At 43.6% G+C, this 26,289-nt stretch overlaps 1 protein-coding gene across 4 annotated transcripts in view; it reads right to left on the bottom strand.

Moving 5' to 3' along the window:
• Positions 1-26,289, bottom strand: part of LOC106585260 (phosphofurin acidic cluster sorting protein 2) — a 96,558-nt gene that overhangs the window by 13,286 nt on the left and 56,983 nt on the right. The window contains exons 8-19 of one of the 4 annotated variants that reach the window (XM_014171299.3): positions 24,182-24,241; positions 19,645-19,796; positions 19,073-19,166; positions 16,273-16,362; positions 14,414-14,565; positions 13,430-13,562; positions 13,151-13,255; positions 8,687-8,793; positions 8,239-8,393; positions 7,777-7,887; positions 3,607-3,709; positions 3,108-3,140 (exon numbers count right to left, since the gene is read on the bottom strand). In XM_014171299.3, the coding sequence (XP_014026774.2) occupies positions 3,108-3,140; positions 3,607-3,709; positions 7,777-7,887; positions 8,239-8,393; positions 8,687-8,793; positions 13,151-13,255; positions 13,430-13,562; positions 14,414-14,565; positions 16,273-16,362; positions 19,073-19,166; positions 19,645-19,796; positions 24,182-24,241 (1,295 nt within the window). Of the gene's footprint in view, positions 1-3,107; positions 3,141-3,606; positions 3,719-7,776; positions 7,888-8,238; positions 8,394-8,686; positions 8,794-13,150; positions 13,256-13,429; positions 13,563-14,413; positions 14,566-16,272; positions 16,363-19,072; positions 19,167-19,644; positions 19,797-24,181; positions 24,242-26,289 lie in introns of all 4 variants that reach the window. The other 3 variants (XM_014171290.3, XM_014171317.3, XM_014171309.3) reach the window with 3 other exon arrangements.

Consider the following 26,289-nt stretch of genomic DNA (forward strand, 5'->3'; position numbering starts at 1 on the left):
TTCTCTCCAAAACTCTTGAACGTGCCGTCCTTGGCCAGCTCTCCTGCTATCTCTCTCAGAATGACCTTCTTGATCCTAATCAGTCAGGTTTCAAGACTGGGCATTCAACTGAGACTGCTCTTCTCTGTGTCACGGAGGCTCTCCGCACTGCTAAAGCTAACTCTCTCTCCTCTGCTCTCATCCTTCTAGACCTATCTGCTGCCTTTGATACTGTGAACCATCAGATCCTCCTCTCCAAGTTGGGCATCTCCGGCGCGGCCCACGCTTGGATTGCGTCCTACCTGACAGGTCGCTCCTACCAGGTGGCGTGGCGAGAATCTGTCTCCGCACCATGCGCTCTCACCACTGGTGTCCCCCAGGGCTCTGTTCTAGGCCCTCTCCTATTCTCGCTATACACCAAGTCACTTGGCGCTGTCATATCCTCACACGGTCTCTCCTATCATTGCTATGCAGACGACACACAATTAATCTTCTCCTTTCCCCCTTCTGATAACCAGGCGGCGAATCGCATGTCTGCATGTCTGTCAGACATATCAGTGTGGATGACGGATCACCACCTCAAGCTGAACCTCGGCAAGACGGAGCTGCTCTTCCTCCCGGGGAAGGACTGCCCGTTCCATGATCTCGCCATCACGGTTGACAACTCCCTTGTGTCCTCCTCCCAGAGTGCTAAGAACCTTGGCGTGATCCTGGACAACACCCTGTCGTTCTCCACTAACATCAAGGCGGTGACCCGATCCTGTAGGTTCATGCTCTACAACATTCGCAGAGTACGACCCTGCCTCACACAGGAAGCGGCGCAGGTCCTAATCCAGGCACTTGTCATCTCCCGTCTAGATTACTGCAACTCGCTGTTGGCTGGGCTCCCTGCCTGTGCCATTAAACCCCTACAACTCATCCAGAACGCCGCAGCCCGTCTGGTGTTCAACCTTCCCAAGTTCTCTCACGTCACCCCGCTCCTCCGCTCTCTCCACTGGCTTCCAGTTGAAGCTCGCATCCGCTACAAGACCATGGTGATTGCCTACGGAGCTGTGAAGGGAACGGCACCTCCATACCTTCAGGCTCTGATCAGGCCCTACACCCAAACAAGGGCACTGCGTTCATCCACCTCTGGCCTGCTGGCCCCCCTACCTCTGAGGAAGCACAGTTCCCGCTCAGCCCAGTCAAAACTGTTCGCTGCTCTGGCACCCCAATGGTGGAACAAGCTCCCTCACGACGCCAGGACAGCGGAGTCAATCATCACCTTCCGGAGACACCTGAAACCCCACCTCTTTAAGGAATACCTAGGATAGGATAAAGTAATCCTTCTAACCCCCCCCCAAAAGATTTAGATGCACTATTGTAAAGTGGTTGTTCCACTGGATATCATAAGGTGAATGCACCAATTTGTAAGTCGCTCTGGATAAGAGCGTCTGCTAAATGACTTAAATGTAAATGTAAGTTCATCTCCCTCGTGAAACACACCCGAGAGTAGCATTGAGGGTTTTCTAGAGTTTTTAAAGATGGAAAAAGCATTGACAAAAATATTGAGTATAGACATCTGAGACTTTGCACCCTTGCTTTTCAAAGAGAAAGAAGACAAGTAGGTACAACCTTTGCACATTAAGCAAACTCAGTCGGGCCCTTGGTGTACAGTACAGTCTCCCCTGTCTATCTGACCAGAATATTATCTAGGACAGGGCTCTCCAATCCTGTTCCTGGAGAGCTACGATCCTGTAGGTTTTCACTCTAATCTGGGGCACCTGATTCTAATAATTAGCCGGTTGATTAATCAGTTTAGTTATAATTGGGGTTGGAGCAAAAACAGTCCAGGAACATTGTGTTGTAGAGCCCTGATCTAGGATAATCTTCAAGTGTGTCTCAATATTCTAACGCGGCTTCCTCTCCTGGTCTCCTGTTCTTCAATGGCACTGATCTGAAAACACATGATAAATGAAAGCATTACTCCTCTCTGCAGAGTTTGGACTCGATCGTCTCTCGTCATTTTGTGACAATGCTCAGTGGACTCTGTCTCTGTCACCAAGGGGAGACCGGGAGAGACTGGGATTAGCCAATCAAAAGTCACCTTTCAGCACCCCTTTGTTCCTATAATACCATGCACTGTGCCTTTTATACGCCTGGTAATTGTTAAGGTGACCTTTAAATGTTTGAGTGCTCATCCTCCCTGGTGGATATAAAGTGTGCGTGTGTCATTACACACTTACAAGGCCAAAATTGTTTCTGAGGTGGGTCAACAGTGACATCTGAGCAGAGATTTGAAAACAACAGTCACACATGCTGGTGTGTGTGTCGTGTGTGTGTGTGATAGTGTGTCACGTGGCTGGTGTTCTCTACCTCTGCACTATCCACTCCTTCTCCGTCTCTCCCTCCCTCCCTCCCTCCCTCCCTTCCTTCAAACCACCTAATTAGATCTCCACTGTCATCTCTCCTTCTTTACACTCATCCTCCTCCCCGTCATCTTAATAGGAAAGAACACATCAATGTCAACCTTTTTCTCTGAGATCTCATTGAGTCAACAGTTTGCCCTACCGTTCCCAACTTCAAAGAGCAATGTATGTGGGAGACCTTAAAAGGTAGAGTCAGCAATGTGACATCATCAAACAGAGCGGGGAGACTTCCTGATTACATATTTCAACGGTAACAGGGTTTCAATCCACCATGATGGCCAGTATTGGGTCTTTCCAATTTGCACGTTCGGCATTCCTTTGAGGCATACCGACATTGGAAAGACCCAATAATGGCAGCCTTGGCAGATTCGACTTTTGCTGTTGACTTCTGTAAGCAGGAAATCACCCCGCAGTGTATGATGATGTCATATTGCTGACTGTACCTTTAATGCGGTTGTATATTATCCAAAATCCACATATCCAAACCAAATCCAAACCAAAAGCCAACCAAGCCAGACAAACAAACAAGTGGTTAAGACAGTAAGACATGCAAAAACTCAAATCAATATGGGGGTAGTCGATGCAGACCAGATATGAAGTTACGACGAACAGCGAGTTATGTGTGGGTGGGTTAGACAACAAGGGGTCACAGGTTATATTGGTGGACAAAATGCAACACAGCAGGGGGGCGGGGTCAAACGAAAGGCTGCGGCCAGGTACCTGATGTAAAAATCAAAATACAAGCTTCTCTTCCTTGAATGCAAATGAAAGAAAAAGGTAGAATAACTCAGTGTGGTAAAATGGTACGAGTCGTCGTTGTTCTTTCTTCATGAGTTATGAGTCAACTGTCGCAAAATATGTTCTGTCAAAGTAGAGTTGACATGTTGTTATTCTGTTGGTGCTAATTTAAATAAGCGAATGGGGTCGATGAATGTGATCGAATATGGTTGAAACAAGCAATACTAATGTTGCTTTTTCCAAAGATAAATTAATGAGAATGTAGCCACTAAATAGAAAAATCTGAAGTGTAGAGGGAGCACTTGCTACACAATAGATAATCCAAATATAGTTTATTAGCATAATAGAATAATAGCATACAAAAATATCTACATACATAATATCTACATTTTACCAGACATTTCATAAACACATGCACCAGCGTGCATGCGCACACACTCACCCTTAAATAGCACCCATTCATTCTGCACTCACACCTTACCTTTTCTGTTTGTAGGTGAGCATGGCCTCAGAGATGGGACACTGGTGTGAGACGCTGGCCCCAGCCAGGTACTGAGACACGCGGCCTGCTACATCAATGTTGTCTAGGGAAACTCAAAGTGGAGGGCACAACCTATCATGTTTTTGTTCTTACGCTCTCTTTGTTCTTACACCCTTTTTAAATCCCATTTATTATTATTATTATTATTCATGTATTGTATTATCATTTAACACATACAGTAATGCAACAGTAGAAGCATCAAAATATACTAATATTGTGTGGATGCGAGCATATTATACTAAAATAAATATTCGGTTAACTGCCCTGCAATGAATACCCTGTACATAAATAATAACTTATATATTTTGTAATAATGTTTTTAATAATAAATACAATATTATAATTAACAAACTAGTACATTTTAAGAACAATTAGAAAGACTTAAGCAAATTCGAAGAAAATTATGCCGAAATTCTATCAGCATATCGACTGTAGTACTTGCGCTGCTGAAACACTAGACCACTGTTACTCCAACATCCGGGATACAAGGCCCTCCCCCGCCCTCCTTTCAGCAAATTTGACCACGACTCCATTTTGCTCCTCCCTTCCTGTAGGCAGAAACTCAAACAGGAAGTACCCGTGCTAAGGACTATTCAATGCTTCAAGATTGTTTTGATCACGCAGACTGGGATATGTTTCGGGTAGTTTCCGGGAATAATATTGACGAATATACTGAAACGGTAACTGCCTTTATCAGGAAGTGTTCTGGAGATGATGTACCACTGTGACTATTAAAACCTACCCTAACCAGAAACAGTGGATAGATGGCAGCATTCGTGCAAAACTGAAAGCGCAAACCACCACATTTAAACATAACAAGGTGTCTGGGAATATGGCAGAATACAAACAGAGCAGTCATTCTCTCCGCATGGCAATCAAACAGACAAAACGTCAGTATAGAGACAAAGTGGAGACGCAATTCAACGGCTCAGACACGAGACATATGTGGCAGGGTCTACAGAAAATCAGACTACAAAAGGAAAACCAGCCACGTCGCAGACACCGACGCCTTGCTTCCGGACAAGCTAAACACCTTCTTTGCCCGCTTTGAGGATAACACAGTGCCACCGACGTGACCCGCTACCAAGGACTGTGGGCTCTCCTTCATTGCCGACATGAGTAAGACATTTAAACATGTTAACCCTCGCAAGGCTGCCAGCCCAGACGGCTGGCTGGTGTGTTTACGGACATATTCAATCTCTCCCTATCCCAGTCTGCTGTCCCCACATGCTTCAAGATAGGCACCATTGTTCCTGTACCCAAGAATGCAAAGGTAACTGAACAAAATTACTATCGCCCCGTAGCACTCACCTCTGTCATCATGAAGTGCTTTGAGAGAGTTGTCAAGGATCATATCACCTCCACCCTACCCGACACCCTAGACCCACTCCAATTTGCATACCGCCCCAATAGGTCAACAGATGATGCAATCGCTATCACACTGCCCTATCCCATCTGGACAAGAGGAATACCTATGTAAGAATGAATTTCATTGACTATAGCTCAACATTCAACACCATAGTACCCTCCAAGCTCATCATTAAGCTTGAGGCCCTAGGTCTGAACCCCGCCCTGTGCAATTGGGTCCTGGACTTCCTGACGGGCCGCCACCATGTGCTGAAGGTAGGAAACAACACCTCCACTTCGCTGATCCTCAACACTGGGGCCCCACAAGGGTGCGTACTCAGCCCCCTCCTGAAGTCCCTGTTCACCCACGACTGCGCGGCCAAGCATGCCTCCAACTCAATCATCAAGTTTGCAGACGACACAGTAGTAGGCATGATTACCAACGACGACAAGACAGCCTACAGGGAGGAGGTGAGGGCTCTGGGAGTGTGGTGCCAGGAAAATAAACTCTCACTCAATGTCAACAAAAAAAAAAGAAAATGATTGTGGACTTCAGGAAACAGCAGAGGGAGCATCCCCCCATCCACATCGACGGGACAGCAGTGGAGAAGGTGGAAAGTTAAGTTCCTCGGCGTACATATCACTGACAAACTGAAATGGTCCACCCACACAGACAGTGTGGTGAAGAAGGTGCAACACCACCTTTTCAACCTGGTGAGGCTTAAGAAATTTGGCTTGTGACCTAAAACCGTCAAACTTTTACAGATGCACAATTGAGAGCATCCTGTCGGGCTGCATCACCACCTGGTACAGCAACTGCACCGCCCACAATCGCAGGGTTCTCCAGAGGGTGGTGCGGTCTGCACAACACATCATCGGGGGCAAACTACCTGCCCTTCAGGACTACAGCACCCGATATCACAGGGAGGCCAAAAAGATCATCAAGGACAACAACCACCCAAGCCACTGCCTGTTAACCCCGCTATCATCCAGAAGGCGAGGTCAGCACAGGTGCATCAAAGCTGCTACAGAGAGATAGAAGCTGTTTTTCAATCTCAAGGCCATCAGACTGTTAAATAGCCATCACTAGCAAAGACAGGCTGCTGCCTATATACACAGACTTGAAATCATTGGCCACTTGAATAAATGGAACACTAGTCATTTTAATGTTTACATATCTTGCATTACTCATCTCATATGTAAACTCAGCAAAACAAGAAATGTCCTCTCACTGTCAACTGCGTTTATTTTCAGCAAACTTAACATGTGTAAATATTTGTATGAGAATAACAAGATTTAACAACTGAGACATAAACTGAACAAGTTCCACAGAAATGTGACTAACAGAAATGGAATAATGTGTCCCTGAACAAGGGGGGGGGGGCTGGTATGGCAGTATGGCTGGTGGCATTGTCATGCTGGAGGGTCATGTCAGGATGAGCCTGCAGGAAGGGTACCACATGAGGGTGGAGGATGTCTTCCCTGTAACGCACAGCATTGAGATTGCATGCAATGACAACAAGCTCAGTCCGATGATGCTGTGACACACCGCCCCCACCGATCTCGCTCCAGAGTACAGGCCTCGGTGTAACGCACATTCCTTCGACGATAAACGTGAATCCAACCATCACCCCTTGTGAGACAAAACCGCGACTCGTCAGTGAAGAGCACGTTTTGCCAGTCCTGTCTGGTCCAGCGACAGTGGGTTTGTGCCCATAGATGACGTTGTTGCCGGTGATGTCTGGTGAGGACCTACCTAACAACAGGCCTACAAGCCCTCAGTCCAGCCTCTCTCAGCCTATTGCGGACAGTCTGAGCACTGATGGAGGGATTGTGCGTTCCTGGTGTAACTCGGGCAGTTGTTGTTGCCATCCTGTACCTGTCTCGCAGGTTCGGATGTACCGATCCTGTGCAGATGTTGTTACACGTGGTATGCCACTGCGAGGACGATCAGCTGTCCATCCTGTCTCCCTGTAGCGCTGTCTTAGGCGTCTCACAGTACGGACATTGAAATGTATTGCCCTGGCCACATCTGCAGTCCTCATGCCTCCTTGCAGCATGCCTAAGGCACGTTCACGCAGATGAGCAGGGACCCTGGACATCTTTCTTTTGGTGTTTTTCAGAGTCAGTAGAAAGGCCTGTTTAGTGTCCTAGGTTTTCATAACTATGACCTTAATTGCCTACCGTCTGTAAGCTGTTAGTGTCTTAACGACCGTTCCACAGGTGCATGTTCATTAATTGTTTATGGTTCATTGAACAAGCATGAGAAACAGTGTTAAACCCTTTACAATGAAGATCTGTGAAGTTATTTGAATTTTTACGAATTATCTTTGAAAGACAGGGTCCTGAAAAAGGGATGTTTATTTTTTTGCTAAGTTTATACACTGTATTCTATACTATTCTACTGCATCTTAGTCTATGCTGCTCTGACACTGCTTGTCCATATATTTATTCTTAATTACATTCTTTACTTAGATTTATGTGCATTGGGTATATGTTGTGAAATTGTTAGATATTACTTAATTATATTGCTGCACTGTCGTAACAAGAAGCACACGCATTTCGCTAAACCCACAATAACATCTGCTAGACACGTGTATGTGATCAATAACATTGTTTTGATGTGACGCATAATGCACCATAATGCTGATAGATGTTCCTAAACATCTGTAACTGCATTTATGAAGCATTATGAGCAGATCCCTATCCTGCATGGTATTATGGCTCATAATAAGCGTTTGCTGCTCCAGCTCTCTGCTGTACCTGATGTTGGGGCTTCCAGTCTGCCGAACAAGTCCCTCCAGCCGGCGTCCATGAAGATGTTGTTGAACTTACTGTCAAACGAAGACATGTGTTTGGCCAGAGGATGAGTGCCTGCAGACGGAGGAGCAGACTGATTAGAAGGCCACAGGAAAACAAAACGGAGTCCAACTTTTCTAGTCCGTATGTTGTTAGCCTGCTATGATACCCATGGTCCTATAGGAGATGTGTTCCTGTAACTATTGTTTCGTGTGCAGTTTTCCATTTGACGTCAATGCATAATTTATGGGAGTCTTGAGTTATGCGTGCAGAATTGTAAATTGGCAATTTTTTTCCTACAGTTTGTGGACTTTTCCAATGCATGAATGATAGTTTCAATTTATCCCCTAAATCTACTGAATTGAAATGGAATTGATGACTAACCCGAACCTCGACTCCATGGCGATTGGCTGAATTGCTGCTTACCGACAGGAATGACCAGGAAGCGGATGTAGCTGAGCCAATCAGGCGTCTTGTTGGCCAGCTGCTCCACGAAGCACCTGAGGATGGTGCTGAGGTAACTCTGGTCCCCGGCCACCGCCACTTTGATGGTGGGGGGTGTCTGGGCGTTGCAGTTACAGCTAGTCAGAGAAGTGGGGGAAAAAACATTATGAGAAACAGTAACTTGTTTCCACTTTATTTTGCGCTGTAATGGAAAGTGCTACCAAAACGTTTCACATATCAAAAATTATACGGGCCTAATCATGATCATCATAAGATCCACTCGCCTTGGTGACCACTGAATTAAAATCCACATTAAAAAGTCTACAAGAAACATTTACATTTTTACAATGAAGCAAAGTTAAAGTGAAATCCATTTGTTTCTCTCAACTACAACCATTGAATTAGAAAGAGGAAGGAAGCGAGTTCTTACAATCTCTGGATCCGGGTGACTATGGTGTTGAAGGCTGCATGGACATCCGCACCAGAGATGGTGCACACGATAGGCTGGCTGTGCTCATGGAGAATCTCAGATAGATACTGCAGGGAGGGAGGGAGGGAATGAGAGACAGAGGGCAGAGAGAGAAAGGGGGTGAAAGGGGTTTCAAGACAGAGGTGAGACGGGGCTTGGGATCAACTGAGCTAGTCAATCAGAAGCCGACGCAAAAGGCCTCAGGTCTGTGTGTGAGTGTACATGCTTCAGAGTTGCATTATGTTTACATAAGCAATGGATTCCCCCTGATTGCTAAGCCTTTCTCCAGCTAGGCTTAGAGATACCTGATCTTGCACATGTTCCAAAAAGGAGTATGTTTGTTGAGTGCACAGCTGATGGAAATGCTACTGATTGAGTAGCATAATACACTATATGTACAGTTTGAAGTCGGAAGTTTACATAAACAAGTTTTAATGACTCCAACCTAAGTGTATCAACCCCTCCACAAATGTCTTGTTAACAAACTATAGTTTTGGCAAGTCGGTTAGGACTTCTACTTTGTGCAATTGTTTACAGACAGATTATTTCACTTAATCACAATTCTAGTGGGTCAGAAGTTCACATAAACTAAGTTGACTGTGCCTTTAAACAGCTTGGAAAATTCCAGAAAATGAAGTCATGGCTTTAGAAGCTTCTGATAGGCTAATTGACATATTTTGAGTCAATTGGGGGTGTACCTATGGATGTATTTCAAGGCCTACCTTCAAACTCAGTGCCTCTTTGCTTGACATCATGGGAAAATCAAAAGAAATCAGCCAAGACCTCAGAAAAAAATTGTAGACCTCCACAAGTCTGGTTCATCCTGGGGAGCAATTTCCAAACGCCTGAAGGTACCACGTTCATCTGTACAAACAATAGTACGCAAGTATAAACACCATGGGACCACGCAGCCGTCATACCGCTCAGGAAGGAGATGCGTTCTGTCTCCTAGAGATGAACGTACTTTGTTGCGAAAAGAGCAAATCAATCCCAGAACAACAGCAAAGGACCTTGATGAAGATGCTGCAAGTAAAAAAAAAAAGATCTATATCCACAGTAAAACGAGTCCTATATTGACATAACCTGAAAGGCCACTCAGCAAGGAAGAAGCCACTGCTCCAAAACTGCCATAAAAAAGCCAGACTACGGTTTGCAACTGCACATGGGGACAAAGATCGTACTTTTTGGAGAAATGTCCCCTGGTCTGATGAAACAAAAATAGAATGGTTTGGCCATAATGACCATGGTTAAAATAATAATGACCCAGGACCAGATATAGCCCTTGCTTCACTCCAGACCTGACTGCCCTTGACCAGCACAAAAACATCCTGTGGCGTACTGCATTAGCATTGAATAGCCCCCGTGATATGCAACTTTTCAGGGAAGTTAGGAACCAATATACACAGGCAGTTTGAAAAAGCTGGCCTTAGCTTTCCTAACAGAAATTCGCATTCCTGTAGCACAAACTCAAAAAAGTTCTGGGACACTAAAGTCCATGGAGAATAAGAGCACCTCCTCCCAGCTGCCCACTGCACTGAGGCTAGGAAACATTGTCACCACCAATAAATCCACCATAATTGAGAATTTCAATAAGCATTTTCTACAGCTGGCCATGCTTTCCACCTGGCTACCCCTACCCGGGTCAACTGCCCTACACCCCCCACAGCCCAAGCCTCCCCCATGGACCCCTACAAATCAGCCGGGCTAGACAATCTGGACCCTCTCTTTCTGCAGAAATTGTTGCAACCCATATTACTAGCCTGTTCAACCACTTTCGTATCGTCTGAGATTCCAAAAGACGGGAAAGCTGCCGCAATCATCCCCCTCTTCAAAGGGTGAGACACTCTAGACCCAAACTTCTACAGACTTATATCTATCATACCCTGCCTTGCTAAGGTCTTCGAAAGCCAAGTTAACAGATTACCGAGCATTTCGAATCCCACAGTACCTTCTCCGCTATGCAATCTGGTTTCAGAGCTGGTCATGGGTGCACCTCAGCCACGCTCAAGGTCCTAAACGTCATCATAACTGCCATCGATAAGAGACATTACTGTGCAGCCGTATTCATCGACCTGGCCAAGGCTTTCGACTCCGTCAATCAGCACATTCTTATCGGCAGACTCAACAGCCTTGGTTTCTCAAATGACTGCCTCGCCTGGTTCACCAACTACTTCTCCGATAGAGTTCAGTGTGTCAAATAGGAGGGCCTGTTGTCTGGACCTCTGGCAGTCTCCATGGGGGTGCCACAGGGTTCAATTCTCGGGCCGACTCTCTTCTCCATATACATCAATGATGTCGCACTTGCTGCTGGTGATTCTTTGATCCAGCTCTACGCAGAGGACACCATTCTGTACACTTCTGGCCCCTCTTTGGACACTGTTAATTAACGTCCAGACGAGCTTCAATGCCATACAACTCTCCTTCCATGGCCTCCAACTGCTCTTAAATACAAGTAAAACTAAATGCATGCTCTTCAATCGATCGCTTCCCCCACCTGCCCGCCCGTCCAGAGTTCTGACTTAGAATTACAAATACCTAGGTGTCTGGCTAGACTGTAAACTCTCCTTCCAGACTCACATTAAGCATCTCCAATCCAAAATTAAATCTATAATCGGCTTCCTATTTCGCAATAAAGCATCCTTCACTCATGCTGCCAAACTTACCCTCGTAAAACTGACCATCCTACCGATCCTCGACTTCGGCGATGTCATCTACAAAATAGCCTCCAACACTCTACTCAACAAATTGGATGCAATCTATCACAGTGCCATCCGCTTTGTCACCAAAGCCCCATATACTACCCACCACTTCGATCTGTACGCTCTCGTTGGCTGGCCCTCGCTTCATATTCGTTGCCAAACCCACTGGTTCCAGGTCATCTACAAGTTTTTGCTAGGTAAAGGCCCGCCTTATCTCAGCTCACTGGTCCCCATAGTAGCACCCACCCATAGCACACACTCCATCAGGTATATCTCACTGGTCACCCCCAATGCCAATTCCTCCTTTGGCCGCCTTTCCTTCCAGTTCTCTGCTGCCAATGACTGGAACGAACTGCAAAAATCACTGAAGCTGGAGACTCATATCTCCCTCACTAGCTTAAAGCATCAGCTGTCAGAGCATCTCACAGATCACTGCACCTGTACATAGCCCAACTGTAAATAGCCCAACCAACTACCTCATCCCAATACTGTATTTATTTACTTATCTTGCTCCTTTGCACCCCAGTATCTCTAGTTGCACATTCATCTTCTGCACATCTATCACTCCAGTGTTTAATTGGTATATTGTAATTACTTCGCCACCATAGCCTATTTATTGCCTTATCTCCCTTATCTTACCTCATTTGCACACACTGTATACAGACTTTTTCTACTGTACTATTGACTGTATGTTTGTTTATTCCATGGGTAACTCTGTGTTGTTGTATGTGTCGAACTGCTTTGCTTTATCTTGGCCAGGTCACAGTTGTAAATGAGAACTTGTTCTCAACTAGCCTACCTGGTTAAATAAAGGTGAAATAAAAAAATTCAAAAATGGTTATGCTTGGAGGAAAAAGGGGGAGGCTTGAAAGCCGAACATCACTATCCCAACCGTGAAGCACGGGGGTGGCAACATCATGCTGCAGGAGGGACTAGTGCACTTCATAAAATAGATGGCATCACGAGGTAGGAAAATTATGTGGATATATTGAAGCAACATCTCAGACATCAGTCAGGAAGTTAAAGCTTGGTCGCAAATGGGTCTTCCAAATGGACAATGACCCCAAGCATACTTCCAAATTTGTGGCAAAATGGCTTAAGGACAACAAAGGCAAGGTATTGGATTGGCCATCACAAAGCCCTTACCTCAATCCTATAGAAAAGTTGTGGGCAGAACTGAAAAAGCGTGTGCGAGCAAGGAGGCCTACAAACCTGATTTAGTTACACCAGCTCTGTCAGGAGGAATGGGCCAAAATTCTCCCAACTTATTGTGGGAAGTTTGTGGAAGGCTGACCCAAGTTAAACAATGTAAAGGCAATGCTACCAAACACTAATTGAGTGTATGTAAACTTCTGACCCACTGGGAATGTGATGAAAGAAATAAAAAGGTGAAATAAATCATTCTCTACTATTATTCTGACATTTCACATTCTTAAAATAAAGTGGTGATCCTAACTGACCTAAGACAGGGAATTTTTACCAGGATTAAGTGTCAGGAATTGTGAAAAACAGAGTTTAAATGTATTTGGCTAAGATGTATGTAATCTTCCAACTTCAACTGTATATGGTAAGAGGGTAATTTCATAGTCTTTATACAATACTGTAATGACGATTTTGTATCTTTCCAATTTATTGATTTCCAAAAAAATTTATATGACCAGATAGTAGCCTTGTTTTTACCACTTAATTAGTCACACCGACCAACACACACACAGAAGTAGACTACCTGGCCCTGCCAGTCTGTGGTGTTGATGAGGATGATGCTCTCGGGGAGCTGCTCGTCAGAGATAAGGATTTGGTTTAGCTGGTCGTACACTGACTTCCTGGGGACCTGGTGGAGAAAGAGGCAAAAGTAAAAGAGATGATCTCTGTATACACATATGTAGATCTTGTACACACACACACACACACACACACACACACACACACACACACACACACACACACACACACACACACACACACACACACACACACACACACACACACACACACACACACACACCTGGACAGCGATCCTGGATTCCGGGGATGTCTCGCTGTCGATGCTGCTGGTCCTGTCACTCTGGGCCTTGGAGTTCTGCCGGTCCTTCATGGACGTGCTCCTAGGACGCCTCTGCAGCTTGTTCTCTGTTTTACTGTGGACCACAAACAGGCACGGACCCAATGAAGCACTGAGCCAGGTTGAGCCACTGCTGAGAAATCTTAATAAAAAATGTTTTATTCACAAACACTAAATAGTAGATATGCCTACAGCAGAACTCCTCAGACAATCCTGGCCATCTAATCCTTCTCTTTGACTCTCCCCAGCAAAAGCTTTTCAAGCTTTTGTTCTGGAAGCATTTTATGAGCACAAAATGGCTGCCACACATTATCTTTGTGGTTGCTACAAGCCAGCTACACATTGAATTATCCTTGCATGTACAATGACAAATGTGCAATGTCTATACTAGGCAGATTGCTTATTCAATGGATCTGACTTTGATTCATCAGATGAGTAGAGTCGGTGGAAGTAGTGCTAGGGGACGTCCTTCTGCTGATTTGGTTGTTTATAGATAGGTGTAGTGGGGGAAATCACTGTATGGTGCTGAACAACCAAGACACCAGGTGCTCAATCAGAGAGGTAGACCTGATTCCCCCCCCCCCCCCCCCATCCCATCCCATCAATTTTATTTTGGGCATGTGTCTTATCCAACTCACAGCCTGGAGAGCTACTGCGTTTGCAGGCTTTGTTCCAGCCCAGCACTGACACACCAGTTTCAAATAATTAACTAGTCATGATCAATCTGGATCACAGTTAGTGGTATCAGGTGTATTAGTGCTGGGTTGGAATAAAGCGAGCACACCCATCCTTGTTTAGTCATAGTGTAATGGTTAATAAGCGGTACTGTGTGTGAGACTGTGTGCGTGTGACTGTTGTGCGTGTGTGCGTGAATGCATAAATGTCATACATGCATGCAAGTGAGCGGTTGTGCTTGTGGGCGGCTACCTCGGCGACATGAGTGTCTGGGACTCGGTCTTGCAGAGTTTGGCCACTGGGCCGGGCAGTTTGTCCGTGCTCAGGTCCCAGCTGATGGGGGTGGGGTTGGGGTTAGCCTCCCCTGGCCCTGTGCCAGCCCTAGTCTCCTCATCCTCCGCGTCCTGTACATAATGGGAGAAATATTCATCAAAATATATTTTCAATATATACGGATGTACAGTACATACTAGGGTATTTCACTCATTGATTGGATTTCCATCCGCTGCACCGTGCTCCCGCTGGTTCATTCCTCTCCCTAGAGATTAATTAACACTTTACTTAACAGTCCTTTTCCAGTTGGTATTGTCAGTGGGAATTCACTGACACCAGAGACACAAGTCATGAAGGCTCACCCTGTGCGAGTTGAGAACACCTGTTTTACAGGTGAACCCAATTATCTGCATCCCACCCTATTCCATTTATAGTGCACTACTTTTGACCAGATCCCTATGGGCCCTAAATTAGTACACTACATTGGGAATATGGTGCCATTTGGAACGCAGCCATTGAGATCATCGTTTTCTCAATTGGATCATGCCCAAGAGGTAGCAACCACAACCAATACGTAACAGATGATGAAATGCACACAGTACCTAGAAATCAGCCATTTCTGTGCAGTGTACCCATTATCAATGCATTTCAATGTGCTGTCATGGTGACCGTGACAACATCACATAACGCCTGGCAGATGTCTGCAAACACATTCACATGAAGCTCTGTGTGTGCATGTAAGTATCATGTGTTTGGCCACTGAACATCCCGTCCTTGGGCCCCAAACACAAGCCCCCTCAGAATCCGTCCCTCCCTCTCTCAAGAAATGCGTCGTCAGGTACTCCTCGTTGCCGGGGTTCAAGGGTGAACAAGTGCAGAGGAGGCAACGGAGCACGAGACACAACGGTGAAGAATAACAAACAGTATGTAAAGCACTGCTCTTCTCACGGACCAATACGTACGCTGACGCCCCCTCTACAGCCAGCTGGACCTGGGCCTCAGAGTGGTGTCGGTGTTTATACATAATGTGTGTGTGTGTACTGTAAATAGTGTGTGTGTGTGTGTGTGTGTGTGTGTATGTGTGTGTACACAATGTATGTGTGTGTGCGCGTGCATATATGCTTGTGTGTAATAATGGAGGTCTCTGTGGTAACAGTGTAATGTAATCTTGTTCGCATCAAAAATGGTAGAGTGGAAAATAAACAGATGGAAGCTGATTTATGATCATGGACAAAACAGCAGCGCAGAGAGAGGAGAGAAAAACAACATGTTTAAGAACCTCGGATCCATTTCCCCCATGTCTACCATATTTCCTTCTGTCTACATTTTAGGAATGTTTACTGACAATTGCTGTTTCCATTAGGCCTGTCGTGAGTTTTTTTTTATCCGTTTTTTTATTACTTACATAAAAATGGTTTGATGGAAACATGGTTAGTGAGAAAGAGAGAGAATGGGTAAAAAGAGACGGGTAGAGAGAACGACAGACATCAAATGAGAGAACATGAGTGAGTTGAGGCAGAGACAGGCAAAAACAGAGACGGAGTGGAAAGAAAGAGAGAGGTACTGGAGACAGAGAGGTACTGGAGCCAGAGAGACCGGCCCAGCCATTGATAAAGAGAGAGAACAGGAAAAGAGACAAAGCAAGAGAGAAAGAGCACTTAGGAAGAGCACAAAATATGTTAAGCCTACAGGGATCCTCCAGAGGTTGCCCGGTGTAGAATAAAGTTGTCCTTAGACACCGATCTTGGGTCAGTTTTCCCCCACTTATGGTTAAGGTCAGAATTGGGGGAAGGGAAGCTGATCCTAGAGCTGTACCTAGGGGCAGCTTGCCCACTCACCCCTGCAGGAGACTCCATTCCGGCGCTGTCGTCTATATACTTGGTCCCCATTTGGACTTTGGCCCTGTCCGGGGACAGGAGCTCTCCACCCTAAAAGGAGCAGAACACAGGACGCAGTTACCAAAACCGTCTGCTAGGGGACACCCTTGAGCATATCCTAATTCCATGTAAGAAATCACATGAACTCTATTCAGTGTGTTTTCATACGCGCCAGCTGCCAGCGAAATAGGTGACTACTAACCCTTAGGTGGCTGGCTACCCCTTAGCTATCTACTTTTGTCATGACACAAGCTACATCAGATTTTCAGGAACACACTGTATTCATGACATTTCTATCCGCAACATTCCACATGTTTGCTTACTTAAAGCTGGAATCCTTAATGGTGAAACTGTCACGCTCCTTTGTGATATTACAACAACAAAGAAGTTACTGCAAACAACGAACACTGTTTTCTTCCCTATGACATCATTGCGTGTGGGACAGAACAGCAGAGTATTTACCACGCTCCTCACCGCTTCGTCAACAAAGCAAAAACAACGGCGGTGGGGCGGACAGTGAAACTGTTACCCCTACTGTTGATTCCATCTTTAACGTGTGCCAGGGTCCAACTCTGAAATGCCTTTATCGATACTTCCATAGCTGGTGTCTGCATATTTAATGAGACGATCGATGTTCTATTTTGTGGCAATGTTTGATTCGCTTGAATTTACGACAATTCCTCCTCAGTACAAATCATTTCTGCAGGCCTTAGGACACCGTGCACGCAGAATCGATTGGGCCTTACTCAATATCTGTCCCTCACACTAAGAAATCACCCACACAGTTAAAGTGTCTGGTGCAGCAGTACACAGTACTACCATACATACAATTCAGAGAATATCCAAGAATGACCATATAAAATTCCTGACATATGGATGCCACACATAATTGGCTATTTAAAGGGAATAGCTACACATTTATTCAATCTAAAATGCCTGCATACGGATGCCAAAAATAATTAACTATTTATAGGGATAGTTCATCCAAGCTACAAATGTACCTAATCTAAAATGCCTGGCATATATATATATATATATATATATATATATATATATATATATATATATATATATATATATATATATATATATATATATATATATATATATATATATATATATATATATATATATATATATATATATATATATATATATATATATATATATATATATATATATATATATATATATATATATATATATATATATATATATATATGGATGGCACTAATCACAACTATTTAAAGGGATAGTTCATCCTTTGAAATGCCTGGGGCTTCATTTATCAATCATGTGTAGCCACAAATCGGTGTGTAAACGATGCGCGAGACCATTTCCACACAAAGTGTGAGATTTATCACAATGAACGTTTGCTTGAGAGTGTGTACATGTATGCACAGCCATGACCCTGCGTACGCACAGTGATAAGTGGTGGAATAAGGGAACTGCTTGTCAAGCGTAGAATTGGGAAAACACACTGAGTGTACAAAACATTAAAACGCATGCCATTCTGGTGCACATTAAAGTGCTATCCACCCTCGTGCTTTTGGCAATGGGCACTTTTCAGCGGGAGCTTGCAGATCGGTATCTCACATTCCTGGATGAACCAATGTTTCGGATGCAATCACCAGCAAAACAAACCGTAACATACCATTTCCATACACCATCGCACAACAGGTTGAAGTCAAGAGGGGTTTCTTTGCCACCAATGGGTTCCCAAATACGAACGGAGCAATAGACGGCACACACGTCGCATAAAAGCATAACCCTAACGAGTTCAAATAAATGAACAGAAAAGGATTCCAGGTAATGTGATACGTAAAAAGTTTCCTGAATTTCGTGGCCAGGTGGAACCCACGACTCGTTCATGCTGCAGAACAGCAATGTTGGCCTATACGCCTACAGGAGGGAACTGTTGAGGATGAATGGCTTATTGGTGAGTGTTGCTTACTCATTTGAAGTATATTTGCCATTGCTAAAGCAACTTGAATTGTCCTCTCTTTGTAGCTATGTTTTCATTTTTACTGGTCAAACCACAACTGAGCAAACCAAATAAAACCTTTTCGTTGTACTCTATTTCAGTCTAGGAAAAGCTTTTTTTCTTCTTTTTCTTCTTTGCTTGTCTTGGTTGCGCCGTTGTAGGCTATTTCATGGTACGGCGTTGTATATTACATACTGGCATTAAAGGGATGATTTTGCTCATATATGGTTAATTAGGGGTGTTTTGAAATTCAAATAGCCAAGGTCGTGCACAAGCACTGAGACCATTTGGTATTTATCAACAGTTATCGCTTATCGGTGTGTGTATGACGCTCGTAGAATTGTTTGATAAAACACAATTTTACTTTTTGTAATTGTTTCTATGCAATATTGATAAATGATTCCCTTGGCATATATATGGATGTCACAAATCACTACTATTTAAAGGGATAGTTCATCCAAGCTACAAATGTTCCTCATCTTATTGATAGCTAAATAAAGAGTAAACCTGGTGATCTAAATAGACAATGGATCTGGATAGTCAGCAACCTATCCATGTTTGCATAGCTTTAGAGCATTTGAGCATGGTTGGGTCCAAAAAAACTATGGGATCGGTAGGACCTATGTTAGCATTAGCATGCTAATCCAAATTATATTAAAAAGCTAGTTCAGCAGAGTAAAAAAAAAAAAAAAAACATTGTGTGTGTGTGTGGCGGGGCTTGTTGTGGCCTTATGCTCCACTGGTAACAAAGCGGAGTGAGTGTGTGTGTGTACTTACGATGCAGGCCAGGTCCCTGGGCTGGCTTTTCTGACTGTGTAGACTCCTGATCTCAGTCTGGGAGCTCGAATGGGACATTCCCTCAAAGAAGGGCCTGAGTGACACAAACATAAAAAAAACATATTTGAAACTTTCACAAAAAATACATACTTGAGAGACAATAACTGTGCTGAGGTGGGTAGTAGTGACACTAACTTTGGTACCCATTTCAGTGATGTTTTCATATTAGTCATTCAGCTGCAGTTGTTTCTCACGTTTCTCCCCTGCAGCGACTTTCTTTTCTCTCTCTTTGATTTCATGTACAGTAACAATGCACAAATAAACTCCCCTTAAACACTAAGGAAAATATGCGGGGTCTTCACTTTGACTAGAGTGTGAGCATTATTAGATGGGACCCTCTGAGTTTAGCTGCACTCAACATTTTTTTGCGGTCATATTTGAGTGTACGTGTACTGGCGACATGATATTGGGCCCTACTTGAGTTTGGGTATAGCTGTTTGTATTTGGGACATTTTGTGGGGCCTTACTTCAGTTGAGGTGTACAATACTGATAACATTTTGCAGAACCTTACTTGAGTTTGGGTTTGGGCGTGCTGAGGACACTCTCGTTGTCCTCCATTTCAGGGCCGCTGTCACTCTGGTTGTAAACCTCCAGACTATCATAGAGCAGGTCCAGATCCTCCTCCACCTCCTGGGTCTGGTCCACTGGGTCCGAGTCCAGAACCTAGCAACAACAAATGGACAGAGAAATAATCAGTCAGTTAATCTATCAGTCAATCAAGCAATCGATTAATCAGTACATTTTTCTATCTATCTATCCATCCATCAACCAATCAAATCACTTCCAAAGAGCAAGTAATAGCACACTGTCAAGGAATAACTCCTCTGGCTGATGGAGGTGAAAGTTCAGAGTAGCATTGGTAACTCAGAAAATAGTTGTATACATACACCACCAGTTTGTTAAATACACCACCTTGTTCACGAAAATGGTTCGCTCCTACAGTAGCCATGGCTTGCTATATAAATCAGGCAGACAGGCATCCGATTACTGTTCCATTGAACATTAGAATGGGCAAAACGAGCGATATAAGCGACTTTGAGCGTGGTATGATCTTCGGTGCCAGGCGTGCCGGTTCCAGTAACTCAGAAACGGCCGGCCTCCTTGGCTTTTCACGCACGACAGCGTCTAGGGTTTACCGAAAATGAGACAAACAAACATCCAGTAAGCGGCAGTCCTGTGGGCGAAAACAGCTCGTTGATGAGAGCGGTCGAAGGAGAATGGCAAGAATCGTGCAAGTTAACAAGCGGGCCACAAACAGGCAAATAACGGCGCAGTACAACAGCGATGTGCAGAAAGGCATCTCGGAACGCACAACTTATCGGTCCTTGTCACGGATGAGCTATTGCAGCAGACGACCAAACTGGGTTCTATCAGCTAAACACAAGAAGAAGCGGCTCCAGCGGGCACGCGATCGCCAACACTGGACAATTGAGGAGTGGAAAAACATCACCTGGTCTGATGAATCCCGGTACCTGTTGCATCATGCTGACGGCAGAGTCAGGATTTGGCGTAAGCGGAGTCCGTGGCCCCATCCTGCCTAGTGTCAACGGTACAGGCTGGTGGCGGTGGTGTAATGGTGTGGGGAATGTTTTCCTAGCACACGTTAGGTCCCTTGATACCAATTGAGCAACATGTAACCTCTATACCTTGTAGAATCCATGCCACGAAGAATTCAGGATATTCTGGAGAAACGGGGGTCCGACCCAGTACTAGATAATAAACTGGCCACTGAGTTTATATATCTTTAGCCATACTGCTATTGTAACAACATGATGAATACATTCTCTACAATAGCAATTTGTTTTCTTTGGAAACATGACAGGTCTCAATGGAGGAAATTGGGAATTTTCCATATTTCCCTTTGGAGTTGACAAACAGCTGCCGTTATTTGGAAAACTGTAGTTAGACTTATGAAGCTATGCATACAACACAGATAATGTTCTTTCAACTAGGAGAGTATTTATATTATTTGTCAATTAGTTCTGAAATGACTTGGAGCACATAACAAAATTGATTTATTTTAGAGGCACAAAACATTTTAATTAATTTCCACAGGCCATACATTACCCGACTTGGTTGTCCGACTTGGTTGTCTCTGGGCCTTTTAAGAATCATTACCGACCGAGATGAGACCAATTAAAAATATCGAAACATCAATTAAAAACTCACTGCTAAGCGATAATAAATCAGCGTTCTGCTGTATATCTTGACATTTTTTTTGTTGCAGGAAAAAAAATATATATTTCCCCTCATATTCTCACTAGTTTATTTATTTTGACTCAAATAGTTTGTGATTGGCTTTTACAAACTATCCCAATGTCTGGATTGGTGCGGCCAATCAAGGTTTCCCACACCTCTGCTACTCTCAACAGTTCCAAGTGAAGTGACACTCAATGAGTCATTTATGAGTATGTAATTATGATTCAATATATTGGCAGGTGCTGAAGCACAACTTTGGGTTAGGTAAGACGAACAATGTGAAACACCGGCTGTCATGGACAATACTTTTTCAACCGTTTTCAAATCATTTATTTTGTCCGACGACAGGATGCATGACAAAGCTGTGACCGGGGTTCAACCAATTGGTCCCTAGAATGTCCTGTCAGTAAAATAAATGTGTTGATCCAATACTGCACATAACCAACCATTAATGAGCCCAGCCAGCCTTGTACACATTGGACCATGGCGTGTCCCCCAAATGGCACTCTATTCCCTACATGGTGAGAAATGGGCCCTGGTCAAAGTAGTGCACTATATAGGGAATAAGGTGCAATTTAGGACATACCAAATGGTACCACAGTTGCCTTTCCTATTTAGGTCACTTCCTGTTTGAAGGAGAGGTAATATTGTTAAGGACTTGGGTGATAAAGGATAGTGGCGCTCTCAGGACGAGACTGGTAGATAGCGAGTGAGGTTAGGTTAGAGACTACAGTGGTATTTCATTAGGATCCCCATTAGCTGTTGCAAAAGTAGCAGCTACTCTTCCTGGAGTCCACACAAAACATGAAACATAATACAGAATTACATAATACAGAACATCAATAGACAAGAACAGCTCAAGGACAGAACTACATACATTTTTTTAAAGAGGCAGACATAGCCTACATATCAATGCATACACACAAACTATCTAGGTCAAATAGGGGAGAGGCATTGTGCCGCAAGGTGTTGCTTTATCTGTTTTTTGAAACCAGGTTTGCTGTTTATTTGAGCATTATGAGATAGAAGGAAGTTCCATGCAATAAGGGCTCTATATAATACTGTACACTTTCTTGAATTTGTTCTGGATTTGGGGACTGTGAAAAGACCCCTGGTGGCATGTCTGGTGGGGTAAGTGTGTGTGACAGGTCTGTGTGTAAGTTGACTATGCAAACAATTTGGGATTTTCAAAACATTAATGTTTCGTATAAAAAGAAGAAGTGATGCAGTCAGTCTCTCCTCAACTCTTAGCCAAGAGAGACTGGCATGCATAGTATTTATATAAACCCTCTGATTACAATTAAGAGCAAAACGTGCCGCTCTGTTCTGGGCCAGCTGCAGCTTAACTAGGTCTTTCCTTGCAGCACTGGACCACACGACACGACTGGACATTAATCAAGATTAGACAACACTAGCGCCTGCAGAACTTGCTTTTTGGAGTGTGGTGTCAAAAATGCAGAGCATCTCTTTATTACAGACAGACCTCGCTCCATCTTTACAACCATTGAATCTATATGTTTTGACCATGACAGTTTACAATCTAAGGTAACACCAAGTAATTTAGTCTCAACTTGTTCAACAGCCACACCATTCATTACCAGATTCAGCTGAGGTCTAGCACTTATGGAATGATTTGTATCAAATACAATGCTCTTAGAGATGTTCAGGACCAGTTTATTACTGGCCACCCATTCCAAAACAGACTGCAACTCCTTGTTAAGGGTTTCAGTGACTTCATTAGCTGTGGTTGCTGATACGTATATGGTTGAATTATCAGCATACATGGACACACATGCTTTGTTTAATGCCAGTGGCAGGTCATTGGTAAAAACAGAAAAGAGTAGAGGGCCTAGAGAGCTGCCCTGCAGTACACCACACTTTACATGTTTGACATTAGAGAAGTTTCTATTAAAGAAAACCCTTTGAGTTCTATTAGATCGATAGCTCTGAATCCACATTATGGCAGAGGTTGAAAAGCCATAGCACATACGTTTTTTTCAACAACAGGTTATGGACAATAATATCAAAGGCTGCACTGAAATCTAACAGTACAGCTCCCACAATCTTATTATTATAAAAACAATTCAACCAACCAGTCATTTGTATCAGTGCAGTACATGTCGAGTGTCCTTCTCTATAAGCATTCTGAAAGTCTGTTGTTAATTTGTTTACAGAGAAATAGCATTGTATTTGGTCAAACACAATTTTTTCCAACAGTTTGCTAAGAGCTGGCAGCAAGCTTATATGTCTGCTGTTAGAACCAGTACAGGCTGCTTTACCACTCTTGGGTAGCGGAATTACTTTGGCTTCCCTGCAGGCCTGAGGACAACGACTTTCCTCTAGGCTCAGAAAATAATATGATAGATAGGAGTGGCTATAGAGTCAGCTACCATCCTCAGTAGCCTTCCATCTAAGTTGTCAATGCCAGAAGGTTTGTCATTATTGATCAGTGGGCCCAGCTAACACGCTTAAATCAATTAAATTGATCTGTAAACAGAAAGGGTCAAAGTCAATAAGCTCCATATATTTGGGACGTCATTACCAGATATAATGGTATATACTTTTTGAAAAAAGGGGCTACCTAGAACCAGGGGTTCTTCAGCTGTCCCAGCACTGTAGTAGGAGAACCCTTTTTGGTTGGTATAACTTTTTCACAAAATGGTTCTTTGAGGGTTCTTCGTTGGGTGAAAGTTCTACCTGAAAACAAGAAATGGTTCTCTGACAGGGACAGATGAAGAACACTTTATGAACCTTGTAGCATTCTACAAGCACTTTGAAGCAGTGGCAGATGAATCCCTTGCAGCTTGTTATTCCTATAAAACAGAACAGTTGAAGCATGCAATACTAACCTCATCAGTCACTTTGAATCTCTTCAACAGGGCCACAAACTTCTGTTTGAAATTGGGTTGCTGTAAAAGGAGGGTGAGAGAGAGGGAGGAAGAGAGAGAAAGAGAGTTTGGTGTCAACAAGAGTAGACAAAGAACTACATTTTTTATTAGGATCCCCATTAGCTGACGCAGGACGTAAGCTAATCTTTCAGAGACGTCAGTGTAACCAACAAAGCTGTTGAGAGCTCAATAAATCACAGTGAAGTTAACACAATATACCTTCAGTCTAGTCTTCACCGCCAAATGTTATTACGCTCCGGAGTGGAGTATCCCCTAGGTAAAGATCTAGGATAAGCTTCCCTTCCTCCAATCCTAACAATATTAATTAATTGGGAAAATGCAAAACTGACCCAAAATCAATGTCTAGGGACAATTTCACCCTACTCCTATTAATATTCTTATCTGAAGAGTGGCAGCATCTCAAGTGTACTTGGCTACACCATTAAAAGTCAGTTAATGTTCACATGGCTTAGTGGCTTCGATCTCGGTGACCTTATGTGACTGTGGCGTGTTGCATGATTTACCAAAGGCACATTAGGTCATTGGAGAGAGCCAGACGTGTCATTATTAACAACACCAAGGATTATTGCTTGAAGCAAATACCCGGGCCTAGGGAAAAGGATTTGATAGTGTGCGTTATTTGTGATTTATGTGTGTGTGTGTCTGTGTGTGTGTCTGTGTGTGTCTGTGTTACCAGCTCCCATGTGCGGGTCTCAGTTTGTGCGTGTTGGTGCCTGCTTAATTTGTATCCTTAGTTGGTGTTTTAGTCTGCGTCATCTACACAGTGTTTTGGTCTAAAAGTGGATGTTGAACTCATTCCAGGACAACTCTCCTGTCACTACTGCTTAGCAAAGGATTTAGGATTTAGCAGACTGAAGACATCTTCTGTGCCATCCCAGAAAAGAACAAGACTGAGGAGCAGACCTAACACAGACACACCTTAAAGAGATTACAGTCGGCTTTTGTTGACTGCACCCATTTGCACTGGCTTGGAACTTTCAAGACAGCACACACACTAAACCTAAGCATGCAGTTATCAGGAGTAAGGAATTGGGACCGAAAAACTGTATTGCATTTAAATGTAGTTTGTACTTACAGTGCCTTCAGAAAATATTCACACCCCTTGACATTTCCACATTTTGTTATGCTACAAATTGGGATTCAAATGGAATTAAATGGTACTTTATTTTTTATGATCTATACAAAATATTTGGTAATATCAAAGATTCATTATTTAAAGATTAATGAAAAATAAAACTAATATATATTGATTACATAACTATTCAACCCCCCCAGTAAATACATGTTAGAATTACCTTTGGCAGTGATTATAACTGAGTCTTTTTGGGTAAGTCTCTAAGAGCTTTGTACACCTTGATTGTACAACATTTGCCTATTATTATTTTTGAAACACTTCAAGCTCTGTCAAGATGGTTGTTGATCATTGCTAGGCAGTCATTTTCAAGTCTTGCAATAGATTTTCAAGCCGATTTAAGTCAAAACCAGGCACCTCAGGAACATTCAATGTCGTATTGGTAACTCCAGTGTATATTTGGCCTCGAGTTTTAGGTTGTCCTGCTGAGAGGTGAATTTGTCTCCCAGTGTCTGATGGAAAGCAGACTGAACCAGGTTTTCCTCTAAGATTTTGCCTGTGCTTAGCTTTATTCCGTTTCCGCTCGTGGGCTACCCCTGCCAATAGAATTCTACTCCGTTGTGCTCTGGCTCTACCTAGAACAAAATCACAGACTCAATCTTGCAAAGTTAGATTTGTTTTGTTGCATTGAAAAGGGGCTAATATAATGTTGATTCAATCACAGAAAAAGCTTTAATCTATATAGCGCAAACTAATGGGGCGAACTCAGTGAAGTTCAAATCTCTTACGTCTCTGCGCAGAATGGCATTTCTTCTGAGTGGCAGGCCAGGAGGAGAAGCACGGCCGCTCAGGGCTCTATGCTGGGGCTATTCTCATTCTAGCACTAAAATAAACTTACAAGCTAGGTTTGATGTATATTTGAATGAATTTATCCAACCACATTGTAAAGTTGTTGATATAGGGAGGCTCCCCCATC

This window comes from Salmo salar, chromosome 02, assembly GCF_965601325.2.
Source record: "Salmo salar chromosome 02, fSalSal1, whole genome shotgun sequence".
Taxonomy (NCBI): domain Eukaryota; kingdom Metazoa; phylum Chordata; class Actinopteri; order Salmoniformes; family Salmonidae; genus Salmo; species Salmo salar.